General features: G+C 39.1%; 1 protein-coding gene across 1 annotated transcript in view; it reads right to left on the bottom strand.

The window, feature by feature from the left end:
• map7d1a (MAP7 domain containing 1a) overlaps window positions 1-22578 on the bottom strand; it is a 48130-nt gene that overhangs the window by 22711 nt on the left and 2841 nt on the right. The window contains exons 2-4 of the mRNA XM_047360837.1: window positions 7085-7282; window positions 2583-2651; window positions 1976-1996 (exon numbers count right to left, since the gene is read on the bottom strand). Of these exons, the coding sequence (XP_047216793.1) occupies window positions 1976-1996; window positions 2583-2651; window positions 7085-7282 (288 nt within the window). The remainder of the gene's footprint in view (window positions 1-1975; window positions 1997-2582; window positions 2652-7084; window positions 7283-22578) is intronic.

Here is a 22578-nt window from a genome sequence, read left to right as displayed (position 1 = left end):
TTGCCAACTGTGTTAAGGAAGACTTAGAAGGGGAGGATTTTATCCTTGACCGGTAAGTGGAAACTTTTATATACAGCAATAGTTTGACATGTTGTTTGGCTGAGGAAAAAGCTAATAAATCCGTCTGAGCGCTTGGTGAGGTTTTGTGTTTACTTATTCATGTGCATTGGAGATGGAACGGTGCTTTGCTTACACCTTTTGGTTTTCTGTGAGACTGCACGTTACAGGATGCAGGAACTACAGCCTTTTGAAGATCATATATAGACGTATTTTCTTTAGTGGCCATTTAGAGACTTCGAATGGCCACTTTGGAAATGGCAAGGAAATAACTACAGAGAAATCTCCCCAGAATAGTCAGTTTTTTTGCTAATGTTATCAAATTTGAACTTGTAGTTAGGACTTGTTTCTAATGCCTCATTTGATTTCTGGTCTCATCTCTAGGCCTCCATATACAGTTACATAAAACAAAATAAAATCCAACTACAGGTTGTTAAGAGGACTGAAAACATTGTTTACTGAAGTTTTCCCATAAAGGCCAAAATGTATTTGTTCGGTTTCCATTTGATCATGCCCCAGCTGTTTTTCCCATTTTGACGTTTATTTTCATGCATTGCTAAAATTTCATTATTCTTTAATGCATTCCTTATCCTAAAAGTATATATTTTTTTAAATCACTGGTAACTTACCTTGTGTATAAACAACTCCATACTAGTAAACTTGCCTGGTGTTGGCATTTTGTAACTAGAAACACCATCAATTGTGCGGAGGAACAGAAACCTCTTCCTAAGCCGACATTGTAAACACGGCCTTTGGCTGGAGGTCTTCTGTTATCCCAGTCTAACAGTGAATTAGATAAGACCCACACCATCTGGCATGCCCTTGTGATCACCCAAATTAGACCGATCCGCAGCATCAACTGTGTCACACACATTTTACAGCATTCAAACAACGTATTACTGCCGGTAAAATGATAACCTGCTGGGAGGAAATCTATATTGCGAAAGAACACAAATCCGCGTAATAAATTTGTTTTGCACAGTCGCTATAAGCAATTCAGGTATGCAGCTAAAAGATGTTTACTCTAAATACTACTACCGGTACTTTAAAAAAAATTTTAATTACATCTTTCCAATTTGGCAGCACTACCATATTTTACATAATTTTACAGCCAAGCTAAAACAAGCTGCAAGTGTCTTAAAAAACCTTCAGTTTCTCCAGAATGATGGTAATCAGTGGTTCTGTGGTTCTAACATGTTATCTTCTATAATTGGAACAGGACAATGAACAAAGTTCACACACAGGACAGGTTATCTGTTTGCCTCTGTGCACCACATTATTTGCATTTCATGTACATTGAAGAAGATGGTTAAATGATCAATCTGTGGCTGTTTGATTGCTTTAAAAGAGGATGAGGATGTTCACAGAGACAAGAGGCTTATGTTTAGTTGGGTTTAACATGTCAAAAATGAAAAATGACAAAAATGTTTCCAAAAAGAAACCATGAGATTAAAAATGGAAGAAAAAGCCCTAGGGCTGGGCAAGAACACCAAAATATACAACAGAGTTTGTTATATTTAATCATACATCCTGCGCTGTTTGAAGATCACTTAAACCCTCAGATGAACCTTCACTCTCTTCTATGCCCACTCATGATAATAGTTATTTGTGACCAAGATGCTAAAGCTCAAGGAAAATGGTGGGATCATTGTGATAAAGGCTGAGGAAAATGTGGGCTAGTCGAATAGATAATTGATATTATCCTCAGAATTTTCAACAATAAAAATGAAATTTTAGGTTTTAATATCACGCAGCTCTTGTATTAATTATATTTCTTGGTGAGTTACCCAGCTCTAGTTTATACAACAGAAAAGATGAAGACTTTCAGAAAAAACTGAATGATTTCAAAAAAAAAAAAAGAAGAAGAAGAGGAAGGAGGCCATCACCACCACCACATAAACGCAGGTGAGTGGCTTACCTTGCAACTTGCTGAGCTCTTCTGCAGGAGGGAATAAGAGAATAGAGCAGCAACTGTCAATCATGCAAAGCAGTGCACGGCCAGAGTGGAGCCAGGTGATAAAATGCATCAGCAGTGTGTTCAACAACCTAAATTAAAAATTCTAGCTAAATAAACAGCATAGCTGTGCCTTTCCACCAAACTGTGAAACTTCCAGTTGTAATGAATAATAATAATAATCCATGTGCTTTTATTGCCATTTTTTTTCCATCATGCATGTGAATATGAAGAAGATTTTTATATAACTTAAGTGCGTGACACAGACAGTCAGGAGGACTGTCTGTGTCACGCACTTAAGCAACAATCTCAGCAAAAGCTGCTTGCAGAAACATGCAGAAAATGGATGCCTACGTGTACAATGGTTGCCTGGCTTCAACCAATTTTGATCTTTTCCGTTTCTGCAGAAGCCCAACCTGCTCTAATCTTCTCAAAGTGTCTGTGAATCTTGTGCATGTCATCTACAGCCAGCTAAGTGCCCAAAAAAACAACTGCAACATGTTCCAGCCCAACACTAGGGGGAGCTCTCATCACATATAATGTGCTCCAGTGCTCACTCGTTTCAACTTACCGAGATACCTGGCCTTTTCCTCCCGGCGTTCTTTTGCAAGCTTCTGTCTCTCCTCTGACTTCGTACCATCTGAGATAAGAATGGTTCAGGAGAAAGAGAAGGGAATGTGAGTTTTTAATTTTTTATATACTTTGCCTTGCAGTGATATTCATACTCCTTAAATCTTTATCTGTTTATCACAACCACCAACTTTAATATATTATGGAGATTTTATGTGATAGACCAACTCAAAGTTGTATGTAAAGAGGAAGGAAATTCATATACAGCCTCATCTCCACCTTTTAAATTAATACTTTATAGAACAACCTTTTGTTGGAATTCCAGCTGCAAGTATTATGGGGTATGTCTCTACCAGCTATGCATATCTAGAGGCTGAAACGTTTTACCAGTTATTTGCAAAATATCTTAAACCTAATCAGATTTCATGGCAAGCTCTGCCTGTATGTTAAGGGTCGTTGTCTTGCTAGAAGGTGAACCCCTGCTTTAATCTTAAGTGTTTTGCTGCATCTAACAAGTTTGATTCCTCAAGATTGCCCATTAATTAACTCCATTACTTTTCCCATCCAGTCTGACCAGCTCCCTTGTCCCAGATGAACATTATCATCCTCTGCAGCAGGAGGTAGCAACAGCAAATCTATATCACCTTGACGTGGGTGGATGTTTGAATTGAATATTTAATGCATGAAGGAGGACACTCAGATCTCCGACGTGTCCTCACAGAAAACTCCAAATACCTCAGGGGAAGCACTCAGTTGAAGACGACAGGGGATAAGAGCAACACAAGATGTTGAACTATTTAAAGAATTTAAACCACAAACACGAGTCTTCCAGAGACAAACTGCTGCCAGTCACAACCACATCTGCACCCAATGCAGAACCTATGGCAATTTCAGTTTATTTTATCAGAAATTTAAAACCATCAGAAGATAAAGCAACAATAGCTTTGCAAACTATTACTGGCTGGACAAATGCTACTCAACCAGATGTCACACTTTTCCAGTCTCAAATTTCCAGAGTTTTCAGTCCATTTCAATGCCATCCTTCAAACAGAAAAATTCCCAGTGGATTTCCAACAGATATTTCTAATAAAGTCAGGCATTAAATATGCAATGTGTAAAAACTAGAAGCAAGGAAGAATGTAGAAACATAAGAATACACGGAGGGACAAATTGTCAAATAAATGGAAAAACAGAAATATTTGGATCGGTTCATGAACAAACAGAAGGACATATGGGTGGATGGATAGATGGATGGGAAGCCAACTGATTGGCAAAAAGACGAACAAACAGAACAATATTTAGATATTACTCCACTCTAGGAATCCTGGAAACCTTCGTCTCTGCTGCTTTTACACGCCATCAGTCAACTGCAGCTTGTAATTTTGTCAGAATTTGAGAGTTCACTCTAAAATCTCTGCTTTTATAATTAAATCTCCACATAAAAAATATAGGTCACCTATTTTCTACCTCAGTGAGGTCATCTGAAATCGCCACTTCTTAAAACAGCAATGCAAAACCAGAGACCAGATTACAGTATAGGGTAATGAGACGACTGCAAATAACATGGCCCTCCGGGAAACAGTGGCACAGAAAGCTTTCTTGACCTGCATCAAGTCTGGATGCTGCATCATCCCCGTCAGTCTCCATAGCACAGATCTTCAGCATCATCGAGGTGGGAACTCCTCTTATAGCACGGGGCATGAATCTTGAATCATGCAATACAGAATCTATCTGCTTTGCAGTACCTCAACAGAACAACCGCTGACCCACTTTGATATTTATAGCGAGATGGAAAGTCCATGAACACAGCCTTAGTAAAAGCAATGTGACGCTGTTTGCACCTCACAGCCACTTTAATCATAACAATCTTAAGCACAAAGCTTCAGAGACAAAAACAGACCGACCTACAAAATACAGCTTGGTGTGTATGTGGGTTTTAAATTGCACACACATGCTCAGTTAAACTCAGTTATTTTCACCTCCGACTTGGGGGGAATAACACTGTTATGCTGTCATAAAATTAGACTTCCAATGTTAAAGAGTTTTAATTTTGCCAATAAAAGGAAAACAGCTGCTTTAACATATATGCAGACATTCAATAGGCAGCAGCTACCAGCTGAACCACAAGTCTTATCCTTTTATTTCACTAATTATCGGGTCAGAAAGAGCTTTCCTCTCCAAACAGTGCAAGGTCCAAACCTTCAAAGAAATGAGCTTTAGAGATGTGGGAAAAGGAACTTGAAGGATCAAAAGGATCAAAAGGAAGCCTAGTGGGTCATTTTCAGAATCTGAAGACTAAAGGCTCTCAGATTTTATTAAATTAGGCCAAACTTGAGCTAAAATAAAACAAATCAAGTCGTCTGCATGAAAGAATCTCAAGTAAATTAATTGATAAATAGAGCAATAAATCAAGCAGTGTTACTTAAAATTTTAAAGCACTGAAAGCTACATTTTGGTGGATGAAGAGGAAGAACAAAAGACTATAATGAATAATTACTAAGGAGGAGATTAAAGAGGCTTACACTCAAAAACCCAGACACTTGTTCCTAAGGGTTTGAATTCAAGTTGTGACATTAAGGAAATGACTCAGGTGCAGCTGCCAGTTTAAACTAAACTCTTGGCATTACTGACTGAAAATGGACTCCTCATCCTACATGATTATAGCTCAAGTACTTGGCATCTACCCGTATTAACCATCCACTTCCCAGCAAAGCATATTTGTTCATATTAAAGAGATATTTTCTTTACTAACCCTGACTAAACCTGAAAATGTTGAGCCACTTGATTCTCTGATAACATTACGTTGAAGTTCTATCCACCACCTTGACAGAAGATGCAGACATTTTATTGGATTCTGTCATTTGTCTGAAAGGCTGTAGTCACTTTTAATCTGAGACTGCCTCAAGAGAGCTGACCTAACTCCAGCTGAGTGCAAATGTAAGAGCACTGTTATCAGAACACAGCCTCAAGTCAAAGCAAACTCAACTTACAGAACAGATTTTAACGTAAACCAACAGAACTCGAACCAGATATATGGCAAACTGATAGCAGAGATGTCTCATTTTTACAGTTCAGTGCACTGCCACACCCACATCTTTTCATTGCTCCTTTACCACAACAGTAAGCCATCTTTAAGCCTCTTCGATCAATTTGCCTTTTTTTTTTTATATACATTTTCCATAACCTTTGTTGAGTTCATGAAATGTTTTACCTGCTAAGGAAACAGGTATTTTGAGGTATTTTGGAGTGTTTACATCACCCTGATTTTACACAGTTTTTTTTGTTCCTTGTAAATAGTTGTGTTGTTCTTTTATGCACAAATACTAATGCACATTTTAGATATTTTTTTTAATCTCCCTTCCAAGTTGCACATTGCTTTTAATCCCAGGGTGCTTGTTTTAGTAAATGTCTAGTCCTATTTTTAAAAAGGTTGTAAATTTGCCTTTACTCTCTTATCATTATTATTTTTTACCTTTGTGTGAATCTTCCATTTTCCTTTCACTTTCTGAATTTCCCTGGTGCAGGACAATAAAGTTACCCAAGGTGAGCCCACCACCAATTCAGTTCAATTCAGTTTTATTTATATAACGCCAATTCACAACACATGTCGTCTCAAGGCACTTCACAAAAGTCAGGTACATACATTCCAATTAATCCTAACCATTGAACAGTGCAGTCAGATTCAGTTATTTATTCAAATTGGATAAAAAGTTTTTCTAACTAAGGAATCCCAGCAGATTGCATTGAGTCAGAGATTTGTAGCATTCACTCCTCCCGGATGAGCATGTAGAGACAGTGGACAGTGACTGGCGTTGACTTTGCAGCAATCCCTCATATTGTATATTGCATGTAGCGACAGTGGAGAGGAAAAACTCCCTTTTAACAGGAAGAAACCTCCAGCAGAACCAGGCTCAGTGTGAGCGGCCATCTGCCACCACCAGTCACCCAGGAACCAGAGATCGACTGGACCAGTCAGGACTGCAGGCAGGACAGCCTCCAGACACCCACTGTTCACTAGAACATAAACCAAATCCCTCAACCCCCCCGCCCAACCCTAGACCCTATTCAGTACCAACCATGTCACTACAACCCCAGCCCACTATGCCCCAGCCACCCCGACCTCTGGCCCAACCACAAGGCCAGGATTGCCGGGCAGGACCAGATTGACGCCTGTGACAAAATACAAGCGGTTGGACTGCTTAGGCAAAAAGGCTCGGTATCAATATTTTTCTCAACCCTGGACTATGCTGCAACTAGTCCAATAATCTGACAAGCTGGTACCAGCAAACAAATCAGGCCAGTCCGAAGACTGCACACATCGCATTAAAAGGTAACAGACAGAAAAACATCCATGACTTTGAATGCCAAAAAAAAGAAAACATGAAATTTTCAGCGCACCAGTGCAACAAAAGAAACAGAGCAGAATTTTAGTCACATTTTGTCACAGAGATGCAATGAAAAGAAACAATCAAAGGGGGGGGGGGGGGGCTCCTACTCCTTTACCTCTTTTTGACCTGGGCACTGGAGATGCCGGAGAGCGTGGTGATCGAGAGATGTCAGGTTTCATGGGTGTCGCTGGTCTTCGATCGGTGTCCTTTTTATCCGGAGACTCCATCCGCTGGGCGTTGTCCATCTTCAGGGGGCTGCTTTCTCCCTCTGGGCCAGGTCTCAAAAAAGTTGTTTCTAGGGCTGAGCAGGGAGCTGGTCAAAAGAAAGACAATAGCAGATGAATGACTGAGAACGACGAAGGCAACACATGTAACAGATCTCAACTAGTTTCTCTTCATTCTTATCGCAGCTGAGTCCATGAGGCAGATCGGCTTGGTTGACGTCATCCATGCAGGTATTAGGTGGAGTTCATGGCTCAGAGCAGAAAAACCCTCTCTTTTCTAAAATCTGTAATTTAATCAGTCTAATTGTAACACTTTCAACAAAAACAATCAGAATAATATAGTTAAGTAAAGATCAACCTATTATTCCAAATCTTTTTGAATAGATTAACTAGAAAAAGAAACTGACAGAACAAAAACACAGCCTTTTCAATCTTTTCTAGTGACAAACATCTAAAACATTTTTTTTTTAGATAAAGAGCAGCAGGGCTGGTTGTTCAGGACTGAAGCTAATGCATGACTCACATTTGGCAGTCTGCTGAACTTTTATCTCTGTCTCAAATAGTTGTTTCTCTCGGCTTAGACTGCCAAAGAAAGATGCTCGCAGCAGGGATACTTGGCTTTGCCCCTACTGTATTCCCTGCACTCCTTGTGGAACCAGTTTGGGGCACTTTTACCTCTGCATAATCTGAGGGTCAAGACTGGGGCAACATGCTCTATATTATTTAGACCTTAGCTTAAACAACCCTGACAGTAGGGGGCTGTCACATTGGAACACTAAAGATTTACTATGTAGATGTAACTGCTGTTCAAAAGCTTGTGTAGAAAAACACAAATGAGCAACATGGCCAACTCAGTGCAACTTCAAAGAGGGCAGATTTTTCTTCTCTTGTTTCTTGTGTTCGTCTGGACAGCTTGGATCTAGCATCTATACGTGCTCAGTGTAGTTTCAGATGAGTTTCTGCCTTGTAGCAGAGATAATATTTGGCCTCTAGCCATGTATGGAAAGGGTAGATAATCAGCATGGGATGTGGAAATGTTGCTGATGACTGAGCTTCAGCAAACCCTCACGGGGTCTATAGAAGGTTTCAGGTGGGAGATGAGACATTATGTTTCCATTGTCTGAGTTTGCTACGATTAAATAAGCATTCCCAGGCAGAGAGGGGCCATTGTTCAGGTCTCTGCATGGCAACGGGACTGCAGCCAAAACACTGCAGTGACAGCAAGACTGGAGAGGAAGCAGAGGGGGATGGTAATGAGATAAACTGCAAGCAGAAGATGAACAGTGGAATCAGTTCAAAACAACAAAAAGGAGATCTGGAAAAACAGAAGCTAATAATTTAAAGAGCTTACTGCAGGGGTGCCAAAGCCATAAAGCAAAGCATGCCAACAGTTTTCTACCTGCCTTTGCATTTGTCAGAGAACTCTCATGCGTTAAAGACCCACATCCCTGAGATGTTTGTGCAAATGCAACAGGACTGCAGCCATTTACCTACTGCGACGACTCAGGTGATGAATCATGCAAGCTTTGTCCTGGAATTTACAACAATTTCCTCACAGTTCCCCAAGGGCAATTCAGACATCTAGGGTAACAAGAGTTGTGGGAAAAAGAGCGGATGTCACAAACATTTATTTTTTTTAATGCATCTCGGAACTGGACTCAAAGTTACAGGTCATTCTATATTGTCAAGGTTGACAAGAATGAAAATGCAACACAAACAAAAGAATGAAAATGCAACACACCTGCCACTGACAACAAATACCGCTGTCAAAAAGAAATCTGAAGCGCTCTTGGATTAAGATGCAATGGGATCAGAGGGAGGGCTGCTGCTGAGCTCAAGACTAAAACAAGGCGAGATTAATGTATCATCAAGTCAGAGAAACGGCAACTACAGGAGGAACACAGCCAAAAACCAATAGTCCACTCCCCTCTGACAACATTTTACATTATTTATCTATAAATCAATGCACATCTACTTCAAAGATGCTGAAAACTACAGTCTTTCCAAAAGCCATTTAATGCAGATTATTAAAAAACGGTGGAAATGGTTTTCCACCGTTTTTTAATAATTTGCATGATTATTGAAAAACGGTAGAAAACCATTTCGGTCAAACAATATTTCACAAGGTTTCAGAGGTTCTGTAGACTATATTTTAATTAACGTCCTGTCTACAGCAAGAACTTCACATGTGCAGTAAAAATTTCCTCACAGCTTTCTCAAAAGAATAAAAGGCTTAAAAATGCATTTTTCCTCAAGTTGCATTTAAAAACACATTTAATAGCAAAGCTGCACAAAAGGACTTATACACACATGATCTGTATAAGACAACAAAAAGATTAGAGCAGATTTAGGAAACTGCTTTACAGGACATCAAACAATCAACCATTTCAGCAGTTCAGATCTTCCCTGCCAGTTTAGTTACTGACCTGCAGGTACCAAAGACGCATACAAATTAGAGTCCATTAGAATGTTAAAGTGATATCCAAGTCAAATACAACAGAACAGGAACCCGTGCAGAGTTGCGTGGATGCATGCACGTCTGAGCACCATATGCCAGCAACATGACATGTTGGGAATCAGCAGGTAGTTAGCTCAAGTAACAGCCATTTTCATTCTGTAAAATGGATAAGTGGAAAATCATAGAATAATTCCTGGGCAACTGCAAATTTTACTTCATTGTTTTAATTAATAATGGTTGTTGATCAAAGTTTAAAAGTGCAGCACATTGGCAAAACTATGCAAAACTTCACAGGTCAGCTGATGACATGTTGGGTAAAAAGGCTAAATCAAATCTGGGGCAACTAGTAATTATACCACACAAAAGGGGCTTTGGCTAAAATCCAATTTACCACATCAATAATTCTTTGAGCAGTTTTATAAATACCCACCTATGAGAGCGTTTTTCATTCAGCATCCCATGCCGATTATAGCTTTCATAAGTCCAGTCGATAAGCGCCCTTCAAGTTTATTTTTTTGTAACAAAGGGGTATGGATGTGTTTCTTCAGGTAAAAAGAATCTCATGTTAAAGAGCACAGCACTGAAAACTCAACTTTATATAGTTTTGCTGGAACATGTTGTTTTTGGATCAAACATTAAGAAACTAAAAGGTCTTTTTTACAACACAATGAGATAATCTAACAATCTTTAAATATTTCAGAAGAAAACTCCCCATCTTGAACTGTTTCAGAGAACTGCATTTATACAATCAAGGTTTAGACCACTCTGATGCTGTTTTGCAGAACAGGCTAAATGATCACCAAGGAACTATCCATCTTATTTTTTTATGTTCCTGTTCAAATGTTGTTTTAAACTATTAGATTTATGATTTATTCATATGCATGTGTGTTTTTTATGACCTGTATAGATGTGGATGCCTGTCTATGTTTATTGTGTATTAATGAGAACACACAACTGTCTTGATTTCTCTCACCCATTCCTAAGAAGGCATGGGTTACCATGAGATTCTCACGGTATGACAACTTAAAAAAATAAAAATATAACAGTAACATTATTTATTTGAAACTTTTCATAAAAACATAACTTGATCTAATTGTTTTCATTTAAAACAAAAAAGCAACAATTACTGCTCCTCAATACATAGGATTAAACACTGAGAAGAAACACCGACTAAAGTTAGTAGCAGATTTCAAATAATTGAGCAGATCATCATCTTATTGGGCTGTTCTGATCTTTATAGAGTGTAATACAAAGAGCTAATAGTGGTTGGTTTAATAACTGGACTATCAGACCAGAAATATTTCCAAACTGCTAAATTTGTCTTTCAGCAAAGCAAGGGAAAACTGTAGTAGGCTTCTTTCACTCAACTAACCAGCAGTGCAGGGTCAGCAAAGGTGTCAGAGGGGTAGCAATGCATTACTCTCCGCTTTATAAACACAAACAAAATCCCTGGTCACTTGTGCACTTCAGCATCTTGAAAAAATTGACTTTAAACCATAAAAATGGTAAGATGGACATTTTTAGAAATTGAGAAACAGTAACTGTTTAAGCCCTTGTTATACCTTGATACAGATAACGAGCTAATGCGATGCCTAATCCGATTCGGTGTTTGAAGGACCTACTGTTGTGCTGCAGCAGAGTGGCCGCAACTGATGTTCATTTAACATCCGGCATTCTGCCCCTGCAGTCCAAGGATACAGGGCAGAGTAAAAGTATAGGCCAGGGCCTGCAATATTTATGGAGCCAGGAGTATGTCTCTGAAGCACAGCTCTATTCTAGCCAAGAATCCCATAGTATAAAATGAGTGAAAGCAGAGGCAAAACCACTAATAAATTGACTACAGCTTTTTATTACCAGGATACGGAAGAACTGGATTCTACAAAATACCAATGGAGTGTAATGCAACATAATTCACAGAGGACATGTTAATAGAAATAGAAATAATTGAAAATTGATTCTAGTTTAAATACTGCAAAAGAAAGAGGAAACTAGAAAAAACAACTGATCAAAAAAGGAAAGAAAATAGGAACCAATGGAAAAACCCACATAATGGATCTGCAACTCTTTTAGGAAGAAACAGGGGACAAATGAGCTACCTCATTGCTGTCTCCCAGCCCATCACCCCTCTCACCCTGTTGTTTCTATTAGTTTCAAATAGGATGATGTAATAGAGCAAGGGGCCCAGACACACATAGGAAGCACAGTGTAAACAACAAGCAGCAGCTCTGTGCCACACTGAACTCTGAGCAAGTGTGTTTTCAGACCAAAGGTTTAAGTAGAAGTGAAAACAGCATTTAAAAAAAGGTGGAAAATTAAAAGACCTATTGACCAAAGAAAGATAATATGAACTGATATTAGGGAAGCAGCTAACTTGCATTTTGAATTGAAGATTTTTAAAAAATGTTTTTGAACAACAAAAAGCATAATATTATCCAAATAAAAGAGAACATTTGTTGTGTACTTAAGTGCCAAGATACACTCTTATTGTTTTTTTGGTGCGAAAACAAAAAGATAATTACATATTTACCCATCAAAAAGAAAAACAGCATATTTAAAGTCATATTAAAACACTGTTTCCTTGCGCACACAAGTGATCTCGTTCTGTAGAAATCTGCTGTTCATGGAGACGTTCCCGACAGTAAAATATGTTTTTCTGTTGTGTTGGCGAAGCACGAGTTGATAATAAACGAGTGGGGGTGTCTGTCGCTGCAGTGGATGTTTCCTCAGGTGTTGCAGCAGAGGATGTGCTATTAAATAATGCTGATTCAGTTTTTCTGTTAAGTTTAAAGTGGTTTGACACCGTCTCACTCCATAACTTATAACCACACTTGGCATCCACGTATCAGCAGCGTAGGCTATCATTAGTGGAAGTGGGAGCATTGTGCAATACAATTAACCACCCAGCCAGAACACAGTGCGCTGAATTTGACAAAGACTCGAGGCAGATCATTTCGGTTCAAGGTACTCAAATCATTCGAGGAATCTTTTCAGCCCAACTAATGTGGTTAATAAAGGGGTCCTCATCTAGCCATGCTCCTCGGGGCCCGTTGTCACACACCTCATTTAAATGGTTGCATTACCTCCTCTGAATGCCATCAAGTTCTGTTAATGAAGCAATCATTTTTAGAATGTAAATAAGTAATGACTTGTAATGGTTTTAATGAACTGCTTTGGTCAGTGTAAGACCAACGATAAACCACAAGTTTAAGATTTACAATTTACTACCAAGGTAAGATCAATCAAACACAGAAAAAGATCACAACTGTAAGGTAGTAACCTATTCATTTTTTAACTGATCAGATGCTGATTGATCCATTCAGCCTTTAGCTCATGTCTGGCTAGTAAAGACAGACAGAAGCAGTTGTGTACACTGACTAGCAAGACCAGCATTTCTTCACGGTCATCCAATGAACTGGTGAATACTAATGTCTCTGTCCCTGGTTGCAGCAGCTTTCTTCTCATCACCTGGCCTAGACTCATAACAATGCCAGGCATTTAGCCGCTGCTCTCCTCTGAGCCAATGTGTGTGCCAAAGCCACCGTGCTGATGAAAGGAGCCGCTTATCTGAACGCGCAGCGGCTCCCTACGGACCCTGCATCTGCTGCTGCCAGGGAACATGCCCCAACAAACACTGAGACCTAACCCAGATAGCGTAACCAGAGGTAGGAGAGGGAAAGACAGGCAAGCTGCAGAAAATACAAGCTGTGCTCAATGACATCAGAAGACAAGGAGGGACTTCTGGGTACCTAATGCTGCCGTGTTAACTGGAAACGGTGTAAACACCAGTTTTTAGGAGGCTGGGAAGTTTCTCTGGTCTGCTTTTTTATTGAGTTTTTACTGAGCTGCAGTTTGGGACAACTCAAGAGTTAGATTCATCCTGCTTGACCTTTATGCACTTTACATATGACAGATGAGAAAATGCCTTCACTGTGCACTTGTGTCAGTGCAACACCTACATTTACTTAACAAATGAACCAACGATTAGAAATGGTAATCCCCTCTGCCATTTAATTCATGTTTTTAACAGCTGAGCTTGTGGATTAGTTTATTTGAACCTCTGTCTAAGGTCCTTAATGTACATTTACTTTAGTGTCGAACGATCAGCGTATTCAAGACTTCTAATAGTTCAGTTCTGCTAAGTCCAATACAAAACGATAGTGTTTCCTAGGGATGCTCCGATTAGGCTTTTTGCTGCCGATTCCGATCACCCATGAGTTCCGATCATTGCCGATCACCGATCACATGGATTGGCAGTAAATTTTTCAATTTAGCTATAAGGGCTACTGGCTACATGATGTGGAAAAAAGGAACCATAGAATCACCTTAATTTAGATGAAAAACGTGTTTTTACTTACTTTTTCAAAATAAAAAATGCAAAAAACTTGTAGGCACAATGCAGCAAATATTTAGCAAAAAGGACAACTGAAAACCTGCTATCAGTAATGCAATCTTTAACAGAGTTAAGTCATTAAGCCTCTTGGTGAATAATGCAGTAAAAATAAATCTCACATTGCCTTAATCAAATTATGTCAAATAAAAAAGGAATTGTTCAAAGGCAAGTGCAGGTTGCACTCAAATAACTGTCATAAGTGCATGAGCAAACTGTTGTGGATTGTCTGAAAAAAAACTACATGTTTACCTTTCTTATAATTTACTAAACAAATCAATACTATGGGTCTGTTGCTTCATATATAAATAAAATAGCCCATTTGCTTCTCAAACAACATTAACATGGTCTTAAAGATCTTGAAACAGAAAAACAGCACAAGTGAAATTAAAGTGCATTTGCTTTGAACAGGCAAAATGTTGAACAGCATTTTTACATGCTAAATGCCTATTACTTATTGGTAAGCATTGTGGGAAGGTTCTTTTTAATAAAGAGAAGCATCTCAGCTTTTTCAGTCATGAGTCTATTCCTGTGTTCGTCCACAATGTTGGATGCAGCACTGAATAAGCGCTCACTCTCCACACTTGTGCATGGTGCAGACAGGTAAGCTCTTGCTACTTTAGCAAGGTCTGGAAAACGTTCCTTATTAGTTTTCCAGTATTCCAATGATGATGCACTCTGAGAGATGGGTGGCTCTGAGAGGTAGATTATCATCTCTGATGGCGTTGGACTGTCGGTGTGAGCCTGCTGCGGGGTTTCTTCTGCCAGGATCTCACCGAATATTGAAGACAAAGATCCTGGTCGTGGCACTTTCTCTGCTGGCTCCCCTGTGCTGTTAGCTTCATGTTCTTGGTTTGGATCCCTCTGAGCGGCTTCTGTCATCAGACCAAGTAGCAGTCTGTGTGTTTTGGTCTTAAGTCCTTCAGAATAAAATCTGTCTTTGTACCTTTAGGGGAGGGGGTCACATTAATTTTCAGGCCAGTTGAGAATAAAAAATTTAACTATGTTGCTTTTATAATTTCTATAATGCTTTTTTTAATCCATCATTATTTTGATGATGATTAGCTCACCTTGGGTCTATGACTGTTGCCAAACTTTAGAGGGGCTCTTCTTCAATGTCAGCAAATCTTTTGGTGACAGCTTCCAGCAACGTGTCCTTAGTTGTCTTCACACCATGATCTGCTGCAGTCTCTTTGGTCAGAATACGGTTTAAAACCATCACAGAGGGTATGACATCAGCAGCAGATGCAGTTGATGAGCATATTTCCTTAGTCAGCTCTTCAAAACGTTCCAGCAGTGTTGTCATGTTGTCAATCAATTCCCACTGAGAAGATGTAAAGGTTGCAGGTAGCTCAAAGTGAGCATCGTAAATGCCCAATACTCGCTCAAGGAGACTGTGAAGCATATAATAAGTGCTATTCCACCTAGTGCTGACATCTTGTTGCAGTCTTTTGGTGGGCTGGCCAAGTTGTTTCTGTACACTCTGAAGTCTTGCATACGCTAATGGGGAGTGCCTGAAGTGCCCCACAATGCGTCTCCCTTTGGCAATAATGTCACTTACACTGCGCTGTGACAGCACTGCCTCATGGATGGCCAGCTGCAGGGTGTGTGCCATACACCCCAAACTTGGTAAACCAGCATCTGTCATAGCTTTCACCATATTTCTGGCATTATCTCTCAGTATCACGTGTATCTTGTCTTTTGGAATATGCCATGTTTGAAACATTTTCTCAAATGTGGTGGCTAAAGCTACGGCAGTATGAGAACCAAAAAACTCCTGGGCATGCAGAACAGCTTTAGGAAGTTGAAAATCCGAATCAATCCAGTGAGCTGTTAAACTTAGCATCGACACAAGACTGACGTCCGAGCTCCATATATCACTCGCGAAACTTAAAGAGGATGAGACGCCTTCTTTAAGGAGATGTTGGACGTGAGAGTACACTGTCTGGTGGAGCTCGGGCAGGGCTACATCTGTAAAGTACTTACGTCCCGGTGACACCTAGCGGGGCTCCAAGTGTGAGAGCAGTCGGCGGAACCCAGCGTCTTCCACCACTGAGAAAGGCTGGTCATCTAGTCCGATGAATTCAATTATTTTTCGAGTTATTTCCTTAGTCTTCTGACTGCAACGCTCATACGAGCGAGTGTTGGCAATGGTGGGCTGCGTTAACTGCCGTCTGACAGCTTCAGTTGTCTTCTTTTCATTCTCTGCAGTGAGCCTCAAAAACTCACCATACTCCGCCAAGTGCTTGTTCTTTAAATGTCGTATTAAATTTGTTGTGTTGAAGCATTTTGACGTGCTTCCCCCTCTATGTATTTTACCATTGCATGTGTTGCAGGACGCAAACTTTACATCACTCTCACAGACCGTATAAAAGCTCCAAACAGCAGACATATTTGTTCAGGATTTGCCGCCGCGCGCTTGCGCAGTTTGTAGGACATTGGGAGCTACACTACACTGCAAAGTATGAGGTACATGTGATCGGGTTCTGTAATCGGCAATGAAAGACACTGATCGGCACACGTCGATTACATACTTTTTAACGGAAATCGGCAGATAATGATTGGTGGCCGATCGATCGGAACACCACTGTTTCCTCATCTTTAAACATATTTTATTATCTTGGATGAATGGATGCTTGGGTAGTTTGTTGTCTTTTCCTGTTTGCATGAACAAGTGTGTATTGTCTGATTATATTTCTCCTGTCCAATTATAAAAGTCTAATAATCTGATGAGCAGCTTTACAAGCTTTTCTGAGTCACGCAGATCTCAAAATGAAGTGATCCAAATTGTTTTCATACAAGTCGAAGACTAATAGCAACTTATCGTACCTAATCAAAGTTGCGTAATGCTGCAGAATACTGTTGTTCTCAATGTACCTACAAACATACAGAGCTATGTTTAATTTTCCGTACTTACCGTTTGCCTCCAAGTTATTGATCTGGTAGGATGTGGATTTAAAGATATTACAGAGCAGACAGAGCGCAGCATAGTTAACACTAAAACAATTAGATTTAAGCTGTAGCTCATTTCTCCTTTTAAAGTTTATATGGGCTGCAGGATATTGGAAAAACTTGTACATCAGGTGCGGGCATCAAAAGCAGTAAAAGTCCATCTAGCTAGCCAAATATTACTGGCATGCAGAGAATGAATACATAGTACTTCAATAATAATATACTTCTAAATATTGCATCCAAGTAGTCCTTTGCGGTGGCCATATTGCCTTCATTGATAATCCAAATAGACGCAGCTCCTTTATATAGAAATTAGGTTTTTTTCATGAGGCCTTTATACATTCAACACGATGGAATGTGAGGGTACAGAACTGAACATGTGTTACACTTTCCAGGTATCAGAGCTGCCGAATGATCTGTGCATCACGTGTCCTTGTGGGGTAGAAACAAGCTGCATAAGCGCACAGAAGGCAACTTCATCACCTGCTCTGTACACTCATGGGCAATGTGGATATTTTCACAACATTACCTCAACTTTCAACCATTCTAAGCAGCAATCATACGACTGTTCAACATACAATTACAACCAAAGGCCATCATTTGAAGGACTTTGTCTCCCCACATAAAAACCCAGAGCCTATTTGCAGGCAGCAGTATTACCTCATATGTTTCTTTACATCAGCTAAAAACAGAGTTATGCACTCATGTTGCAATGTTTTAAAGCATTCATTTTTCAGAAGAGGTGAAACATGTTGTAACACAGCATGTAACATGTAACATGTAACATGTTTCTTGGCTGAAGAGGAAGTGGTCTAATATTAACAGATGGATCTGGTGACCAGAGCTTTCAGGTCTTTTTTTTTTTTTTTCCATGTCTTAGATATTATTAATCTCAATGGAGGGGACAGAAACAAGCAACACAATCCAAATCGAGACTTCCCTCCACTTGTACTTCCTCCATGTTCCAGGGAAACAGCAAGGCAGCTGACTGATTTAGGTAAATTTAGGTTTTAGTACAGTTGTATCAGCAACAACATAAAAGATACAAGGGGTGACCAAAAAGTACTACATGTGCATGTTATGTTGCATGGCCCTCTTTTCGGGTTTACAGCAAGATCTATCACCCAACAGGTGTAACTGAATAATTTATCTCATATCAAACTGCATGGTTTATGTTTTATTGGCATATCTGATGCATTATTAGTAGCTTTTGACCAGCCAATTGTTAGTAAGCTTCAAATGTGCGAGTAAAACGACAGGCTTTATTGCTTTTCCTCAGCCCTTTGTGGTGTTTGTCTTTGAGATTATATTATGCTCAGGTGCACTGAGTAAATACTGGCGGGATATGACTACAGTCTGTTGGCTTCTGAGATCATTGAAAGAATCTGACATTTGGCAACATAGGCTTATTTGCTTCAGAGCTTGCCAGGAGTAAAATAAGAAATGTATTTCTCATAATAAGTGTAATAAGAAACATAATCACACATAGGCCAACACTGTTACCTTTATATTTCAGAGGGAATAACCACAGCATATGGGCTATTAGGGTGTTTATTTGCAGACTCCTTGTTGTATTTAAGCTGCCAGGGTTAAATTTCAAACATGGGCCTGCCATGCTCTAAACTTATGTTTCTACCATGAAGAACATTTATCTATATCTCTTTTTTAGACCAAGGTCCGAACCTCTCCATCTTCTTCAGCAGGTATGCCAATAAGCCCACTTTAAGTTTTAATGGAAACCATTTGCTACATTATTTGCCTTTCCAAAGGGCTGGGACCCACCTTTTATTCCCCCATGACAGATCATCAGCAGGGTGGTGTGATTTACACCAGCTGGGTGTTACAGAATGGACTAGAACTGAATGGAGGACCATCTATGTGGGGAGTTGAACTTCAGAGATAGCCTGCTCCTCAAAACATTTTTTAATTCTCTAGAAAAATAATTTGAGTTTTTGTGCAACAGTCTCAAATCTTGCATCACATTGACATGGATCTTTGTTCCAAATTTCCACGAAGCAGTTTATATTTTAGAAAGAGGCAATCACGTAAAAGAAAAGTTTGGGAAAACCTTATTTAGTTGAACGTTTTTACACGACAGACTAAGAGACATGTTGATATAATGGACAAAAATCTGCATTTAACATTCTTGGATTCTGGGCTTACATTCAAAGCTTTAATATTTAGAAACTATAGGTTTTTTGCTCTGAAAATGAAGGTGCTGACATTTTCTTTCACTTGTTTGAGCTATCAATCTTTGTTAAGGAAGATGATGATTTTGAAATGTTGCAGACTTTCTGAAAACGTAACTTAAAAAAGTAAAGAGCCATATTCTCTAGAATATAAACAAGAAGGCCGTTTGGGTAAAAAAACAAAAACATGGTAGCTGTGTTACTCGAGACTATGATGTTACAGCCGATTAAAAATGTCAACCTCTAACCATTTTGTCCTAGTTTTAATATACATTAGAAAAATCCTGTTTTACAGCGACTGCTCTCTCACACCGTGTGACATCGCCTCTGCTTCTAACACAATGTCCACTCACAACAGCACAGAAAAAAAAAGGTACTTAAATCTTATGTAACAGCTCTTTAAGAGAAACTGGAATTGTATAGCAGGTCAAAGCTTTCAAAAGAAAGAGACTAAATTTGACCGTAAAATTCTTGAACAGCTTATTTAAAAATTGTTCTTGTGAACATATTCAACTGAGTGTGACAAAGCACAATGAAGCATAAGCAACTACTAGAACGTCACCGTCTACAAGCTTCACTGTAGATTCAAGCATAGGCGTCAATGCTACAGAGTTGGAGCAACTTCAATCAGCTTCTTTGTGACTGATGTTTCTGATCTTTCCACGTCTGTCTCTGTTCAGCTAATACAGCTGAGCCCCACTTTGAAATGTGCTGAATATGGGCTTTGCATCCATCTGCACAGCTGGGAACTGGAAAGCCTTTTCGTAGATGAACGACACACTTTAGCTGTACAGTAACAACGAGTACTTTGTGAGCAACAGCGATTAACTAAATTTTAATCTAATCACCTATAGACACATTGGTGTAAAAACCCATTTGACTGTGAATTACATTTCTGACTGCAGCAGCATATGGGAAATCAAACTGATTGCACAGGGTGTATGTTCTACAAATAGAAGAAGAAACTTATTCTCCACTCTTGCCTTCTGTTCATTTTCATCCAGAGCTTCACAGTAGCAATAATATATGCCCAGTGACTTAAACCACACAATTCATACACACTGATAAAGCAACATACAGACTGAACCTGGCATTTATCAAACAATTTTCTTTAGCTCATATTTCAAGCCCCACTGCTAAACAAAGACTCCTCTCTATTTTGATAAGGATTTATAATTAGACTGTAAAAGTAGGAGGGGCTGAGGGATCCTGTCTATTATTTCTACTACTACTCCAAAAAAATGTGGGACAATGTTATATGCCTCCCTCTCAAAAATTACATAACCTCTGTGGCTGAGAAAGTATAGCTTATTGATCCTGTTTACAGCAGTTCTGACAACTAAAGCTGGTGTATTCTCCCTCATTACAAAACAGAGAAGGATTACACCATATTCTGCACGGTTTCTTTACTCTTCACCATAAGTGTGGTGAGGTAGGCTCAAAATCTAGTCTGAATAATGATCACCAACTCATCACCTACTTTTATCCTGATATCTGGCACCAACAGTAGGAATGTGTGAGATTTTTCGTGTTACATCCGACAAACCTTTAAAAGGTTTACAAGACAAGAAATCGTCAAAGTATAAATCACTGTAGGACAGATCTAACACTGCATACTTAGTGCTTTCAAAACATATTTCTGTCTCTTAAACCTTTTTCACATTTAGTCACATTAGAACCACAAACTTTAATGTTTATTTTGATTTTATAAGATAGACCATCAGAAAACAGTGCATAATGGTAAAGTGGATAAAAGGGATAAATGGTCAATTTTCAAGTTTTACCACAAAATCTTACTTAAATATAGGTCTGGGTTTTGACTAGGCCATTCTAAAAGGGATCTATGTTTGGGGTTAGGATGAACCTCTACCTCAAGTCTCAAATCTATTGCACCCTTCAATAGTTTCCTCCAGGACTGATCTGTATTCAGCTCATTCCATCTTCCCACCAACTCGAACCAGCTAGCATGTCTGAAGAAATGAAGGAAAACATCATCAGGTGGATCATGTGTTTGTGGCCAGATTTGAGAAGTGCAAAACTCATAACTGTCCTGTCAACAGATTGTCCCTTTGCAGCTCCCCTAGATTATTATATATCTCATGCCTGCTTTTCGAATTCATGCTGTTCTTAGTTAACCTATCGGTTAAGTTGGAGGGCCAACTATTGGTGGCTTTGCAGCTGAGATATACTGTATTTCTGGATAAAGTTGAAAGCGCACTGTGAAATGTTTAAAGCATGGAAATAGGGTTGAAACAATTAATCACATTAATCGTGATTATTCGATTATTGAACTAGTTGTCAACTATTTCAGTAATCGAATAACCATTAACCGGAGTTTACAGACTCTAAAACATGCTATTTGTTGGAAGAACAACCCACTCAGAGCAGTAATTAGGCCAAAATTGTACAAAAATATATACATTTTGTATTTAATATGAAAAACCTTCTTTGTCTGTAAATATGCTCTATCAAGAACTCCTCAATTGGCATAGCTTTGGCTTCACCTGGTTCAAATTCTTTAACTCCTATTGAGCACCTTTTACTACAGGATTATTAATTGATTAATTGAAGAATTAGTTAACAAATTAATCGATTAGCAAAATAATCATTAGTTGCAGCCCTACATGGAATCTTGTTTTATAACCTAATGAATTTACATAACTATACAAAGCTAGACAGGATTTTCCAAGTAGGTGACTTCTGAAGGCAACTGGTTGCAATGGATTTTATTTAGGGTTTTCAGAATCAATGGAACCAATAGGGAAGGCTACAGAATTTGGTCATTTATAGGTACTGACTGAATTCCATCAGTACTACCAAGTACCTGTTCACGTAAAATCAAACAGTACCATGTTTCGGTACCTAAACACATCATTGTGACATTCAGGAAGTGGAAGAGTGGGTGATTTTCCATGCCGTACATGAACACAGCATTGAATGCACAAGAGGTTAATGACGTCAGTAGCCACTGGTACCATCAATAAAGCAAGCATGACAATAGAAAGCGCTCGAAAATATGGCTCCACTTTTTCAATGTGATGCAGATTACGCTCGCTGCAATATTTGTGACGTGAAGTGCAAGGCCAGCAGCAGGAATACTTTTAATCTGAGGAAGCACCTGGTTAAAGACAAGATTTCTCTAAAGGCTGAAGAGTACACAGATTTTGCTTGACCTCAGATCTACGGCTACAACTCCTGCATTCAGCACCGTTAGCAAGCCTGCATCCGTTAGCGACTCGTCGTCTGCAACCAGCAACATGGGAAAAGAAATGCTTGAAACAACTGAGATACAAACAGCTGGATGTTTTTTTGATACATTTATTAAATGTTTATATATTGAGAAATAAATATGTTAAAATGAAAAATGTTAAGATTATTCAATGATTTGACATTTATTAC

The sequence above is a fragment of the Girardinichthys multiradiatus genome, chromosome 3 (assembly GCF_021462225.1).
Source record: "Girardinichthys multiradiatus isolate DD_20200921_A chromosome 3, DD_fGirMul_XY1, whole genome shotgun sequence".
NCBI classification, from domain to species: domain Eukaryota; kingdom Metazoa; phylum Chordata; class Actinopteri; order Cyprinodontiformes; family Goodeidae; genus Girardinichthys; species Girardinichthys multiradiatus.
Note: the sequence above shows the minus strand (reverse complement) of the source record. Positions and strands in the feature narration are given on the sequence as shown.